General features: G+C 42.2%; 1 protein-coding gene across 1 annotated transcript in view; it reads right to left on the bottom strand.

Moving 5' to 3' along the window:
* Positions 1-14,641, bottom strand: part of GADL1 (glutamate decarboxylase like 1) — an 80,344-nt gene that overhangs the window by 50,108 nt on the left and 15,595 nt on the right. The window contains exons 9-12 of the mRNA XM_065398018.1: positions 11,990-12,106; positions 6,067-6,131; positions 5,728-5,809; positions 1,181-1,380 (exon numbers count right to left, since the gene is read on the bottom strand). Coding sequence (XP_065254090.1) covers positions 1,181-1,380; positions 5,728-5,809; positions 6,067-6,131; positions 11,990-12,106 — 464 coding nt within the window. The remainder of the gene's footprint in view (positions 1-1,180; positions 1,381-5,727; positions 5,810-6,066; positions 6,132-11,989; positions 12,107-14,641) is intronic.

Here is a 14,641-nt window from a genome sequence, read left to right as displayed (position 1 = left end):
CCTATTGTGCTAGGCACTGTATAAAAAGAAAAGGAGATTTTGTTTAATTTTAAAAGGTCAGTGTCCATGCAAAATAACCCATATAAATAATTCTCTTCCCAGAGCCTCTGGCAACACCATCTTGGAAGTGCTCATTGAGGGAGAATTTTACAAAGTGTACAATGAGCTCGTGGAACTTACTGCTACAAGACAGAACTCAAGAACTTAGTAGGGTTTAAAAATAAAAAGGATTGAAAATTTATAAGGATAACAAGAACATGCAAAGATTCACTATTAGAGAGGTTTTGAAGGGATGCTTCAGGGAAGAAGCCAACCTCTAATTAATGGGGCTTAGGAAGAAAAATTCCCTGTGGGCCAGGTATTCTATAAAATCCTGCTGTAGGGTTTCCTGCACATTCTCCTGAGGCACAAGATACAGGCTACCAATGGAGTATGGACTTGATGGAGCACTTGTATGATCCATTATGGTAATCCCAATCTTCATTCTAAATCCAGGTTCTGCACCTGACTTTCAAGAACATTATGGCTCATGCTCAAACATATTTTAAAAACAAAGCATTAATTTCAAATGCCTCTTGGAAGCACTTGCAAATGCTAGAGTGGTGGGATTTCTTGGCTGCTGCAAGGAGAGAAGCCACAGATGCTAACATACTTTAAAAACGGTGGTACTCTACACATTAAAACTTTGCCTGCACCAGGGAGTTTTAGGGGAAGGGGAGGAAAACCCACTCTCCCTACAGGTACTACCACCAATTTGGTGACATAAAAGCCATAAAGGGGCTGCAGTGGCCCAAGGGAATTTCCCCACCATACAGTCTCTGGAATGGTAAATTCACCTCCAGCTGGATACAGCACAGAATCTGGCCCATTGTGTTTTGGTATTAATGAAAAACAGCAGCGTCGTTTCTAAATTAGATATCTGAAATAAGAAGGGCGTTCTTCACTGGACCACATCAGTTTCCAGACGATCACCTTTAGGCCTAATACAGATTGATGGTATCCCTTTAAATTGGACCCTGAACTTCATTTTATCCCTAATTTATGAATTATTATTAGATTATTTTAAAGTTATAAAGGTTTAACTGGTTTCAGGATAGACAGTGTGCTGTGGACATTGTTATGGAAGCTTCAGTCAATTAAAACAAAGAAAAAAGCAACATTCAAATTAGAGATCAGGTACCTAGCTAAGGCAAGGGCTCTGTTTACTCGTTCCTCAAGTCCTGTAGTTCCCAATGCCTTCCACGTCATCCAGAATTTAAATGCATCCGGTCGTCGGCTACACTGGATAGACTTGTCTCCTGTGTCGTAGCTGACATCATAGAACTTGTCCTGCTGGAAAAGGTAGGAGGCCTTGGCAGAGTAGCATTTCTTAAGCAGGTCCTATTTTAAAATAAAATAAAAGTTTAGACTGCTGCTGTGCATTTAAAAAACCCTTTGAGTTTTATAAGCAACATTATAAGTTGGAAATTAACTTGCACTATTTTCTTTGTGCCAAACTTTTACTGAAAAACAAACAAACAAACAAACAAACAAACAAACAAACAAACAACATGGAATGAACCCAAGCATGGAGAATCCATGCAAGTCCCTCCTTATTGCTTAAGAACACTGGATGAAACCCTGGCCCCTATGAAGCCAATGGGAGTTTTGCCATTGATCCCAATGGGACCAGGATTTCATCCCATATTGCCAATGATGAGTTGTGGGCTGTGGAAGAGTCTTCTGTATCAGCCCCAAAGAGGCCAAGAGAGCAGGTGAAAAGAAGAGCCACTGGATCTGCTTTTACACTGAACTAGTTGCCCAAATATATAGAGTGTCGGCCTGCTGCTGCCATAGTTGCAGTCCATAGGTTGGAAGAGCAGTCACAGAGGAGGTGCTTTGCAGCCAGGAGTGCTGGAACAATTTGTATAGTGGGGGTGCTGAGAGCCATTGATCCAAACTGTAAACCCTGAATAGGATGGAAACCACTTCAAGTCAGAGGATGCAGCAGCACCTCCAGAAGCCCTAGTTCCAGCACCTATGTTTGCAGCCCTGTGGCCTGCCTGTGGATAAAGGGGTAGCTGAATCCAATCTGGCCTGCTCCAACAGAGATCCTTATGTACAGTCCAATTACTTGGGGCTTATGAGGTGGGGTGTATTTCACCCCAAATTTCAGATTTCCCCCCAAAAAACACTGGACAACCTCTAATGATTTAAGCATAGATTATTCATTTGGTACAATAAAAATACACCAAGCAGAGTATCAATACAGCATCATTTTCAGTCTCCTAAGAGATTTCTGCCACTCTTCACATTTAAAAGTAGCATGCAGGAAATTATTTTATTGCATCATAATTCCAGTTTTGAAATGAAAGCATTTTATGCAAAAATTCACATGCTCTGACTCTCAAGACTAATTCAGTAGAGACTGTCCAAACAGAGATGAGTGGTGAAAAAGAAGCCACAATAAATGAGTTCTGTAGAGGGATCAGAAAAAGAATGAAGCCACATCATTCATAAGAGGTGGGTGGGTTGTTGTAGGATTATGGGGTACAAAATATGGCAAAAGACACAAGCTTACAAATGGGGGGGGAAGGAAACAAAGGCAGCATTAAAGGAGAGGGGAGTTGGAAGAAGGTAGGTCACAAGGTAGGAAGTAGGAGGAAAGGAGAGCTGTGATGCAGCAGGCACAGAGCTGAGCAGAGCCTGGAAGATTTGGACGAGGGGTTTAAAACTAAAGTGCAATGAGACAAGACGCTAGTGAAATGTCTTGAGGAAGGGGTGCCATAGAGCAACAGGAGAAGATGATGATTTTAAAGGCAGAAGTTTGGATGGCCAAAGAGAGCAGAGATAGGGATAAAACAGAAAGGAGAAGGTTGCAGCATTTGAGAGAGTGAGGAATGGACAGATTTGATAAATACTGCGGAGGAAGAAGCAAGAGCCAGGATGTAGCAGGAAATGGAAAAGAAGTTGAAGATGGCCCTAAGGTTGTGCACCTACATGACAAAGGAGGGTAGTGGAGTGGTCAATAATTGAGGAGGGTGGAACTAATTGAGGATTTTGGCTGAATGAAACTATTCAATTAGAATGCATGTAGAGTAAAAGTTTGGCTACAGAATTTAATCTGGATTTGCAACTGTGTGTTTAAGTGGCAGCCACATTGCACGTGTTCTAAATAGATCGTGAAGCCTATAAACATGAAACCTTGCTGAACATCATCTCATGGAGAGAACACAATCCATTTTTTAAATTTCAGTGTGGACTGACTGAAGGTATATTTCATATTTCATTTCTCTACATCTGTTGCAAGTTTGATTGCGAAATGGTACAAGGTGTCTGACAGAGACTTTTGTGAAAAGTGTTATTTCTGTAACAGAATGTACAGGTTTTAATCTGCATTCCAATGCATCACAGATAACTCTCTTGAACTGGTAATTAAATAGAAGAAAATATGTCAAGACAAAATCCAAGGGATATAAAAAGTGATACGAGTTACCTACTGGCATACGTAGAATAAAATCTGTTAGGATGAGGGAATAATAAAAGGGAACAACATTCCTCACTTCAAGTCACTATGTCTTCCTCCTTTTCTCCTTGTTCCTTCAATTCCCCTTCGAACATTGGGCTATGGACTTGATTGAGGGGCACCAAAAGGGAGAGATTTCAAGGAGGGGTGTGCGGGACTGGACACTATCAATACCACTAGCTTCCCAGAGGGGCCAACAAATCACCAGCCTGTCTCACCTCCATAGTGGCCAGCAAAATTGACCTTGTAGGGAGGAAGCTCATGCTATCACCTTGGAAAGAGTGGTACCATGGCTGCTCTCCCCTTGCACTCCTCAGAATGGTAATGCTCCTCTTCCAGACCCACAAGTTGGAGCAGTGGCTGGAAAACCACAACTGGGCCCTACATTTGTAAGATTTAAGAAAGCAGCCTCTGTCCTTTTAGGAGATTGGAAGTCATGGTGACAAAGGCAAGAAGATGGAATCCCAAATCAAACACTGAGCCTTTTCCAATCCCTGAAGTTTCTTACAGTCTGGTCTTATGTTCTTCTGTGTGGCCCCATACCTGCTACAGTAATCTACCTGCACTGCCATTGCATCACGTTAAGTCAGTTTTGAAAAGAAAGCTTGCTTTCATAGGTGGACATCTAAGTCAACGAGCAGAATAGGTAGTGCTACAGCTTGAAAAAGAAGTAGTGGTATTCAAATAAAAAAAAAAAGTGTTTGGTTTGGCTCCTACGGACTACGCATCACAATTCTGCATAGTGTTTCAGTTGTGAGGGTGAGGCAGGGATGGACACGGAGTTATCAAAATATAGCATAGCTGCATTGCAGCGGGTGTAAGGAATCAGAACCTGCAGCAGAGCCAGTCTCCAGGCAATCTGAGGAGCGGAGCTGGCCTGTGGTAGGCTGCCTCATTGGCAATAAGAGTCAGCAGACCAGCTCTTAAACCCAGCAGCAGCAGTTTGGTGGCTGCTCAAAGCATTCGCCCATGACTGCGATAGCTCCTGGCTTGGAAACAGCTCTGCCCCTGCTTTGCCTCACTCCATGTAACCTGGCTCTGGCCCATGGCTCCAATTACTGACTTCTGGCTCCTGCTGTAGCCACCAGGGCTCACTCCTGCACTAACCACCAGGCACAATCACCCACATCCTGCTCTCTGACAGAGAGCATCAGAGGATATTAGTTCCCCTCGTGTCATTCTTTCCTATGGGAAATAATTATGTCTATCACAAAAAGACCTAACATGGTGTGTAATGTTAGTGCAAGCCATGGAAGGTCACTTGAGATATTGCTATAACCAGAACTGAACAGCTTCATAATTGAATATGTCAGACTGCAACCACAGCAGGTGTTTAAAAAGTAGTCCTATCTACTTGGAGTAAATGCTAATTCCCTGGAAGGTTACTCAGGAGAAGAGAGTGATGAATTCATGGGGGGGGAAAAATGAAACTTATTTCACTCTTACATGTATGCAAGCAAAAAGAGGAGAGGTATTGCCCACCTATCCCTCCCCAGAAATACCGGTGAGCCATCTCTTTTTCATCTACCTATCCTGCTGATGCACTAGTGCAATGTGCTGAAGTAACTCTGCTGAACACAGCACCTCCTGTCAATTTGTGACAGCACGAACTAAGTCGTCCTCCAGCTGATTTTTATGCAGCATAGCACATCACCGGGACAGGCAGACAAAGAAGAAACCAAACCATATGGAAGGGATGAAAGAAACATGTCAGCACAGTGCAGTGAACAATGGGGAGAGGCAAAGGAGCAGTGGTTGTAAGTCGACCTAAAATTTAGTGCAAAGGAAGGAAACATTTAGCCCTAACTGTTTAATGAATGCCACCGAAAGACTAAATACTGCTCCCATCCAAATGGATGGGAGAGTTTTGCCATGGACTTTGATGGGAGCAAGATCAGGCTCCAAGTGCTGGAGACCACTTCATCCTGCATCTGTGTGACTGAGCAGCTTACTTCATCATCTAAATCAAATAAGTTACAGGAACACCATGTGCAAAATTCAACCCTGGTATAACTCTGTTGAGTTTAGTGTCATGGGTGAATTTGGTGCCATATCATTTATTTGTCCTTTGTGACATTGTATACGTTTTTTACAGCTCTATACTTTGCATTAGAGAGTGTAGTAAAAATAACTTGCAATTGCGTCCTAATTATTTCCACTTCCATAATACTGTACAGCAATGATACACCCTAATTTTAAGTTGCATTTAAAAGATAACTTACAGAGTTGTCTTTCACCAGAAGAGCACAGCACTGGATTCCTGCCATCAGCATTTTATGGGGATTCCAGGCAACAGAATCAGCCCTGGGGAATTAAGGAAAGAGGAAAAACAAATGATTACCTTATAATCACAGTAGTAGATAGCGAAAAATGCCCATGTATATTACAAATGCCTATAACAGATTTCTGAATTCCCCTCCTCTCCTCCCTCCCTATAAATTCTGTGGTCTCTTCAATTAAAAGAATGCTTTGGATATACAAACTCCAAAGAGATTCTTAAGCAGTGCCCTTCCCAATTAACACCCTTCCTGGGTGTTCCCATGAGCCATTAAACTATTTACCTGTGAATGCCACACAGAAGCTTACGATGCTTCCTTGACATCAAAGCTGAGCCACCCCAAGATGCCTGTTGAGATATTTACATAACCAAGACAATGTTATTTGTATATTCTAAGGTTCTATAAGTATTTCCACTGCATTATTTTATAAAACCTCAATAATCCATCTTATTCTAAAGCAATACTCTGATTTAAATGTGTGTGATCCTTGCTCATAGTGCCTAATTGTACACTCAGTGACATCAATGCAACCATGTTGAAATCAAGTCGGTTGCACTGGTGTCAAAGAGCGCCCAATTCTGCAAATCTCACTCACTCACTCTCTGTAGCACTTACAGGAGTAGTCCCATTGACCTCGATTACAATACTCTCTCAAGTAAAGGCTACTCTATGTAAGTTGCATAGTCAGGCCCAGAATTTGGACCACTGACTTTTACTATGGAATATAACATTTGCAAGTATGTGACGGCAGCACCCAGGGTCTAGGGTGACCAGACAGCAAATGTGAAAAATCGGGACGGTGGGGGGGGGGGGGGGAGATTAGGAGCCTATATAAGAAAAAGACCCAAAAATCAGGACTGTCCCTATAAAATCGGGACATCTGGCCACCCTACTAGGGTCTGATGTGGCATCATTGAAATCAATGGAATTTTTAACATGGATTCAATGTGAGCAGGATTGGACCCCAACTACCTAACCGCTGCAATGAATCTAGAAGTCTCAGACATTAATGAAGAGTTTCCATGCAGCTATGCATGGAAAGGGAGATTGTGGGGCACATGTCACATAATGTGCTCAAAGTCTTTTGTAAGAAATTATTAGTAGTAAAAAAGAAAAGGGCTCAAATGTTGAAGGCATTGATCCTGCAAAGAGCTCCAGGCAGGCAGACCCCATGATTGTGCAGAGCAGGGACTAGGTAACAGGGACCCACCCATGCAGAACTGGGACCCAAGCAATTTAAAAACGCATATGCAGAATGTTTGTGTTAAAATGTACCTGGCAGGGATTTCTGCATAAGTTGGAAACATTTTTCCAGGAACTAAAAACTAACAAAATTTTGTGGAAAATTTCAGAAAGCCTCATAGAAGAGTCCTATTAAAGATAAATATTTTTTCTGAATAGGTAATGCAAATAAAATGTTTGTATACATATTTATGAAGCAATTGGTATATGGTGGTATATACTGTTACTGACTGGAAGTTAGGCCAAAAGCCATGTGATAGAATTGGGTGAAATCTTGGTTCCCATCCCTGCACATCTGTGGAATGACCAAAAGAAGTGGAACCACTGCTGTTCTGCTGTACGAGGCTAGAAAGCAGAAACGCCATTTAGAAGGATTCCACGGCCCCCTTCATGTTGAAGAGCCAAATGAAATGTTTCTCCACTTGACAAGAATGCACAGGGGATTGTGGGTGGACTAGAAGAGTGGTAGGGGTGTGGTCAGTGGGTCATCAAATAACCTAGATTCATTAGCTAAGAATCCCATACAGGGGTGGGGCATACTGAGCTATGGCGACTACTAGAGCCCAAGGATGGCTGTAGGTGCTATATCTTTGTGTTGGCGGAGGGGGAGATTCTGAGGCCCCTATATCCTACCTTGGCCTAATTTTTTCAGGAAATGTGAATTTCACACTAAGGGTGAAATCTTGGCCCGATTCAAGTCAATGGGCATTTGCTCAGCTCCAAAAATGCACAAATTCATAAAATCAGATTACTCAAAGGATTAACACATTGTGGTAGACTTATGAAGACCTGATTTAAAATATGACTTTAGGTCATAGCAAGTGACCTAGATGTAGTAGTTTCACTCTGGTCCCCAGACATCACAAGTCTGGCGCACTGTATTTAGCCTCGCCCTAAGAGAGGCCTCAGTCCCGGAATACTATTAAATTAGGGCTGAGGTCAGAGGTGAAAGTAAGCCGGTACGCCCCGGTACAGCGTACTGGCAAGAGCCGGTGTGCCGTACCGGGGCGGCCCGGCTTCCCCAGGTGGCAATTTAAAGGGCCTGGGGCTCCCAGCAGCGGCTGGAGCCCCAGGCCCTTTAAATTGCCGCCAGAGCCCCGCTGCTGGAGCCCTGGGGTAGCAGCAGCGGGGCTCCGGGGGTTATGTAAAGGGCCGGGGCTCCCGCTGCCTCTACTGCCCTGGGCCCTTTAAATAGCCGCCGGAGCCCCGCCACCGCTACCCCAGGGCTCCGGGGGCTATTTAAAGGGCCCAGGGCGGTAGAGGCAGGGAAGCCCCAGGCCCTTTAAATAGCCCCCGGAGCCCTGCTGCCGGAGCCCTGGGGTAGCAGCGGTAGCTGGGGGCTCCGGCAGCGGTTTAAAGGGCCTGGGGCGGTAGCAGCGGCGGAGCCCTGGGCCCTTTAAACTGCTGCCAGAGCCCCCAGCTGCCGCTGCTACCCCGGCGGGGGAGGAGGAGGGCACTTACCGGTACAGGGCGGGCCGGGGCTGGCTCTGACCCCACGCATCCCCGCCCCTTCCGCCTGAGACCCCGCCCCTTCCAGGGGCCAGAGCCGGCCCCAACCCAGCCCCGTGCCGGTAAGTCCCTATTACTACTTTCACCCCTGGCTGAGGTGCACTGGCACAACTGTGCTCTGATGTCTGCACAACCCACACCTGCACAGTGCCTTCCTCTTACTGAAGTCCACAAAAAGAAAATGCCAAGACTGGATCCTGAGTAGTACTGAGCATCCACAATTTCTATTAACATAAGTGTAATAAAGTAGAAATACCAGATCCGGGTTTTCAGGATACAAGTATTCAGAGGAGCAGCTGCACTGAGGTAGCTGCATCAGTTGGTCTATAAGTTATCTATATCAGTATCTGTTTCAGAGGCAAAAGGCTAGAAATGGTATTTACCATAACTGGGAGATAGGAACAGTGAAGGCACACCAGGGAATGAAAGGTTAAAATCATGTCTTACAGGCACTTATATGGCTCACTTTACTGCCGTGTGTGAGTACCATACAGTCTTATGTATTTATCCCCAGAAAACCTGTGAAGTAGGGAAGTGCTATTATTCCCATTTTACAGATGGGGAACTAAGGCTCCTAGGGAATAAGTGACTTGCCTCTCAGATCATACAGTAAGTCTGCAGCAAAATAGGGAATTAAACGCAGGTCTCCCAAGTCCTAGGCTAGTGCCCTCACCACTGGACTACCCTTTTTCTCATACAGGAAGGAATAAAATTTTAATAATACACCGCTACCTCGATATAACGCGACCCGATATAACACAATTCGGATATAACGCAGTAAAGCAGTGCTCCGGGGGGGGGGGGGGGGGGGGGGGAGGCTGCGCACTCCGGTGGATCAAAGCAAGTTCAATGTAATGCGGTTTCACCTATAACGCGGTAAGATTTTTTGGCTCCCGAGGACAGCGTTATATCGAGGTAGAGGTGTACTACTCAGTACTTCTCTCCACCTGTAAATCACAAAGTCCCACAACTTCCTTGTAACTATTAATAGTTATTATTCCAATTTTACAAATGGGAAAGGAAGTACAAGGAGGTTCAGTGACTTTCCCAAGATCACACAGCAATTCTGTGGAAGAGCTGCGAATAAACTTCATTTATGCTAAATGCCCATTCACTGGCTACGGGATTGATCCAACACCCATTAAAGTCAACAGAAAAGCTCCCCTTAATTCAATGGAAGTTGAATCAGGTTCTAAGACAATACAACTTTAACTATGTGTGTGATAACAAACAGAGCTTTTCCTTTTTATTCAGAGTTTCTCTTTAGACAATAAAGACAAAATCACCACATTAGGCCCGGCATTTCATAATCAACAAGTTAACTCTTGAAATACAGTGTAACACACAAAACCCACAAAAAGTTCTGCATCCACAAACTTGTAATTTAAAGTGTTGTGATTTTTTTTATATTTGGAGAAGGAAATCTTATGAAAATGTAGTTTCCCTAGTATTGTTTGACATAGGGTAAGCTTTGGAACTGAGTTACACCTGTGTAAATCTGGAATAACTCTGCTGACTTCAATTTTAGACAGCATGGTGAATAGCTCTTGGGACTGAAGCCAACAGATTGACTCTGATTCACACCAGTGTAACTGACATCCGAATATGGCCCTGCTGTATAGAGCATTTACATCTACTCAAAGTCATTTGATTTTAATTGTTCTTTATTTTTTCAAAATTATAAACAGGCCCATATTAGGTGTTGGCTTGATAACCATTGGACTGCACAACGCATAAATCAGCACAGAACTGGGCTTTTAGCTTTCAAACACTATTTTCAGTGTACATGGGGTTGCTGTTTCTTTTCAGAATGGCCTCTGATCACCATGACTCCTGAAGTTTATTTCTGAATTACAAGTTCCTGTGTTTACTTGTTTTCTTTTTCTTATATTCATCATTGATCATATTATGAATATCACTGGAGTTCTTTTCTGCAGTTACAAGAGTACTCACTCCACATTCCTGAGCTTGACTAGATATGTATGGCTATACAAATTAATAAAATATAGGGTTACAGGGTCTACATGCACACACAAATACCTACCACCCACTATCAGCTTAGGATAAGAATTCTCAAATTTTTTCATAACGTGGGCCACATCTTAATAGCAAAGTTGCCGTGCTCACCGCATATCATCCCATTCAGGATTGTGCAGGACACCTCCCCTTCCTCTGGAAATCAAGTAAGATCCCTGGGGCAACTACAGCAATTGCATACTTGGAAAAGTAGAATTTTCCTAATATTAAATTTTTTTTTTTTTTAGCTTCTTAGTACGATTTAGCAGCTGGAAACAAGAAAAGCCAGCTCTCTGCAGGCCACTAGCAAGTACTTCTCAGACTGCAATTTAGGAACCACAGGTCTAGGACAATTATCAGATCAAAAATATTAGATTTGATAAGCAATGCCCTAACCATGCTATTTCTCCAGCTCTTATATTAAAATGAATAGGGCCTATCCATCAAATCAATGGCAAAACTCACTGACTCAATTGGAAGCGTGATCAGGTTAAATATAAAAAAAGTTTTATTTAAAACTCAGGTCATTTCCGTTACAAAAATCTTAAAGTGTTCAAAATCAAAAACAAACAAACAACATTAAATCTTAACCTATAGACCCAGGTCCAGATTTTCCTCTGACTACATTGGTATAAATCCTGAGTAATTCCATAGACTTCAGTCAAGTTATTCTGGATTTATACTAGTGTAATTAATTTAATAAGAAGAATCTGGCCTACAAGATTTAATTTTAGATTAAACAATTTTAAAAAAATTAACTCTTCATACTAGTAACTCAATGATTACTCCAGACAGAGATAATAAATTCAACTTTCCAACCTTTCACTTGTATAAGATTAAAACCTTATCATACAATGAAAAAAAGGGTTAGAGAACATTTTATTCTGAGCAGCCCAGGAAAATTTAAGTGGGTCAACAGGAAAGCCAAATCCACGAATGTGAGACAGCCATCAGTTATTGTGATCAAGGCAGATTATGCTCTCATTTGGACCATTATAAACTCATTAATGGACTACAAGTCTTGTTAGTCTCACTGGGAACATTTGACTTTGACCCGGCTAACAGTAATTATGCTATATCCAGCCCACATTAAGAAGTTGAAGGAATTTGAAGGAATATTTCTATACAGTTCTCCTCTTCAAAACTGCATGGGGTTTGGTTTTGTCTTTTGGGTGGGAGGAAGGAGTGGGAAGCTGTTTAGAAGCATTCTTAAAAGTACAATCTGGCAATCTGCAAAAAGACTTTGACCAGGTTTCAAAACCCACTTCTTTGCTGGTTTTCAGCAAGCGGAACTTAGCAGAGAAACCCATGCAAAGAATGGCAAATGGAATTAAACGCCGGTCTAATTTCTGAGTACATGGAAATATCACAGTAGCCGAAGAAAGCATCAACAATGCTGAAGCAATACTAAAACTACATGGTATATAAACTAACTTACATCCACATGCAGCCAAAGACCATGTTTTTCACAGATATCAGCTATTTTATCCAGAGGATCAAATGCTCCCAACACAGTTGTACCAGCTGTGGCACAGACAAGAAACGGTGCTGCCCCCTGTGAAATGATCCAAAACAAAGAAATGTCATTTGCACTGTTCACATTCTCTAATATGCATACTGAGCTAAAATATAACAAGGTCTAGAAAAGTAGGGCAGGTATAACAGTGTCTACATTTTAGTTTCTCAGCAGTAAAAGGCTAACGTATGAGGTACTGTATTTAAAAGTGCTGACTTTCGAAAACCAGGATGACATATTGTCATGGGCTGGACTCCACTTGATGCAGACTATATTTTGACAGCTCTGAGCCCTGTAAAGATGAAAGTATGTTGCATAGTTGACATCTCTCTTTTTTTACTTTAATTGTCATTTCACAATCCTTTCCCTCTCACTGCTGTGTTTGCTGCAGCTCTGCCTAATATTGATGGCACCATTAGTTCAACTATCAGGCAAGGAAGTGACTCCTCATCTCTCAGGGGATCCCACCTGCATTACCTCTGCAGTGCTTGTATTCTTCACCCTGCTTAATGCAGAGGAAGGCTAAGCTTGGTAACACTTTCTGCCTTGGCAGAAAGTGCCAGCATATTCTAAAGCTGGAACAATTATCACTAACCCTAATGTCAGTGCCCCACAGCAAGTCACTGTGTCTGTCCTACTCTTCTGAAAATAGTAAGGATTATAGGCAGTGGTTAAACATATAGTGAGATCTTCTGCCATCTCTCTCTCAGACAGATTAGATAGATTGAGTAGTGAAACTTTTGGCAGCTTTGAGGTCTCTGGCAATTCTCTCTTTCCCTTTTGGCCTCGGCAGCAAAAGTTTTCCTGTTTAGTTGATCCTAGCAGGGTAATTACAATAGTAGACAGAATTCTGCCAAACTTGTAGCTCTTACTGATGTCAGTGAGAGTTGCACATGCAACCAGGTTTACATTTATTTAGAGAAGCTAAATTCATCCCAAGCAGCACTGAGCGATGGAATTCTCAGGTCAATGGGAGCGGTCAGTCCTCTGCACCACTCAAGGTCATGGCCAAAGGATGGTAATATACATAAAATCATCACTACATACGCACTAAACCTGGTATTAAACTGTTAAATTTGGGATTTCTCATCAACTACATGCTTAATTTTAGGCGAACAAGAGGGACCGCTCTCTGATTTATTTTTAGGGCCAGATCCTCAGCTGATGTAAATCAGTGTCGCTCCATTCATTTCAATTTATAGCAGTTGACAATCTGGCAATGTAATGTTTTATTTCAAATGAAATCCAGACCAACTTCAAATAACTATCACTTACTTTTAAGCATCTATTGAAGACATATAGGCCTCATTCACAATTACACTAAGGCAACTTTACACCTATCCATGTCAAAGGGCCTTGCAGGGGGAGTCAATTTTACTTACACTTCCAGAGCAGTGTAAAAGGCCTTAGCGTAAATGAGACTCAGGCCCATATGTTCACAAAAATCCCAGCCTGTAATGTCTCATTCCTCTCACAGTCTAAAACAAGTCAACTAATCTGAAACACAACAAAAGAGCCTGAAACTAAAGTACCAAGTGAAGCAACACTTCCGCCATGGCAATAACTCGATGTATTCATTACATTTAACAACAATTCATTGAAGAATCCCTGCTGGTCTGCTCCCACAGTAAATGAACAGGCAAAGGCAAAAAACTCCCACTGAAGCCAACAAGGGGTTTGCCTGAATTAGGCCAACAGGATTGGGTCCTCTATGAATTCTTGATAATGACCATAACATTTTTAGTAAGTAAAGGAAGCATGTTTTTATTCTGCTTGCCGCTATATTTAAGCAAATCCTCTTTTCTGAGTTTTTTCCTTTTTGCTCTAAGTACCAGGTCTAGTCGTATCCTGTTAGTAAAGAGGCCTAGGGGTTCTTGTCTATTATGCCTTATGCAGTGTTGATCTCAGGATATTGGATAGACATGGTGGGTAAGATCATATCTTTTATTGAACCAACTGCTGTTGGTGAGAGAAGTTTTCAGGCTTACACAACACTCTTCTTCATGTCTGAACTCTATGTAAGCTCGAAAGCTTGTCTCTCTCACCAAGAGAAGTTGGTCCAAGAGAAGATATTACCTCACCCACTTTGTCTCTTTGTTATGCTTTACAGAACACTCATGCACTTCCACCACTGCAGAATAGGAAAAAATAGTCCTCTGGTGTCATAAGAATATTTACTGTGATTCACTGAGGCATATTGCTGTGGAAAAATTGTAAAATAGCGTTTCATAAAGGAGAGAGGTACTTACAGAACCTAAACTGAAATGAGAGAACCTTTCAAGGTGCTTGTCGTTCCCATTTCAAGGCAAATGAAACAATAATAAACATTATGAAAGAAAGCAAATCTGTAACCAGAACATTTTTAATAAAGGAAAAAGTTCTCTTTCCTATAAAAATCAGTGCAACACAAATGGATCTAGCCCACTCTTCTTTTAGGTGCTTTTCTTTAAAAACATCCAAAAAAATCTATCAACAGTTCATTCGCAGGCCAAGAAAGGAAAGTCCCTTTTCTTACCTGAGCAAGGAATTTTTCCCTATTAGCCCAGCTAATTTATTGCTTTTTAGATGCCCAGT

This window comes from Emys orbicularis, chromosome 2 (genome assembly GCF_028017835.1).
Source record: "Emys orbicularis isolate rEmyOrb1 chromosome 2, rEmyOrb1.hap1, whole genome shotgun sequence".
NCBI lineage: Eukaryota > Metazoa > Chordata > Testudines > Emydidae > Emys > Emys orbicularis.
The sequence above is the reverse complement of the archived record's forward strand: the minus strand, read 5'-3'. Positions and strand labels throughout refer to the sequence as shown.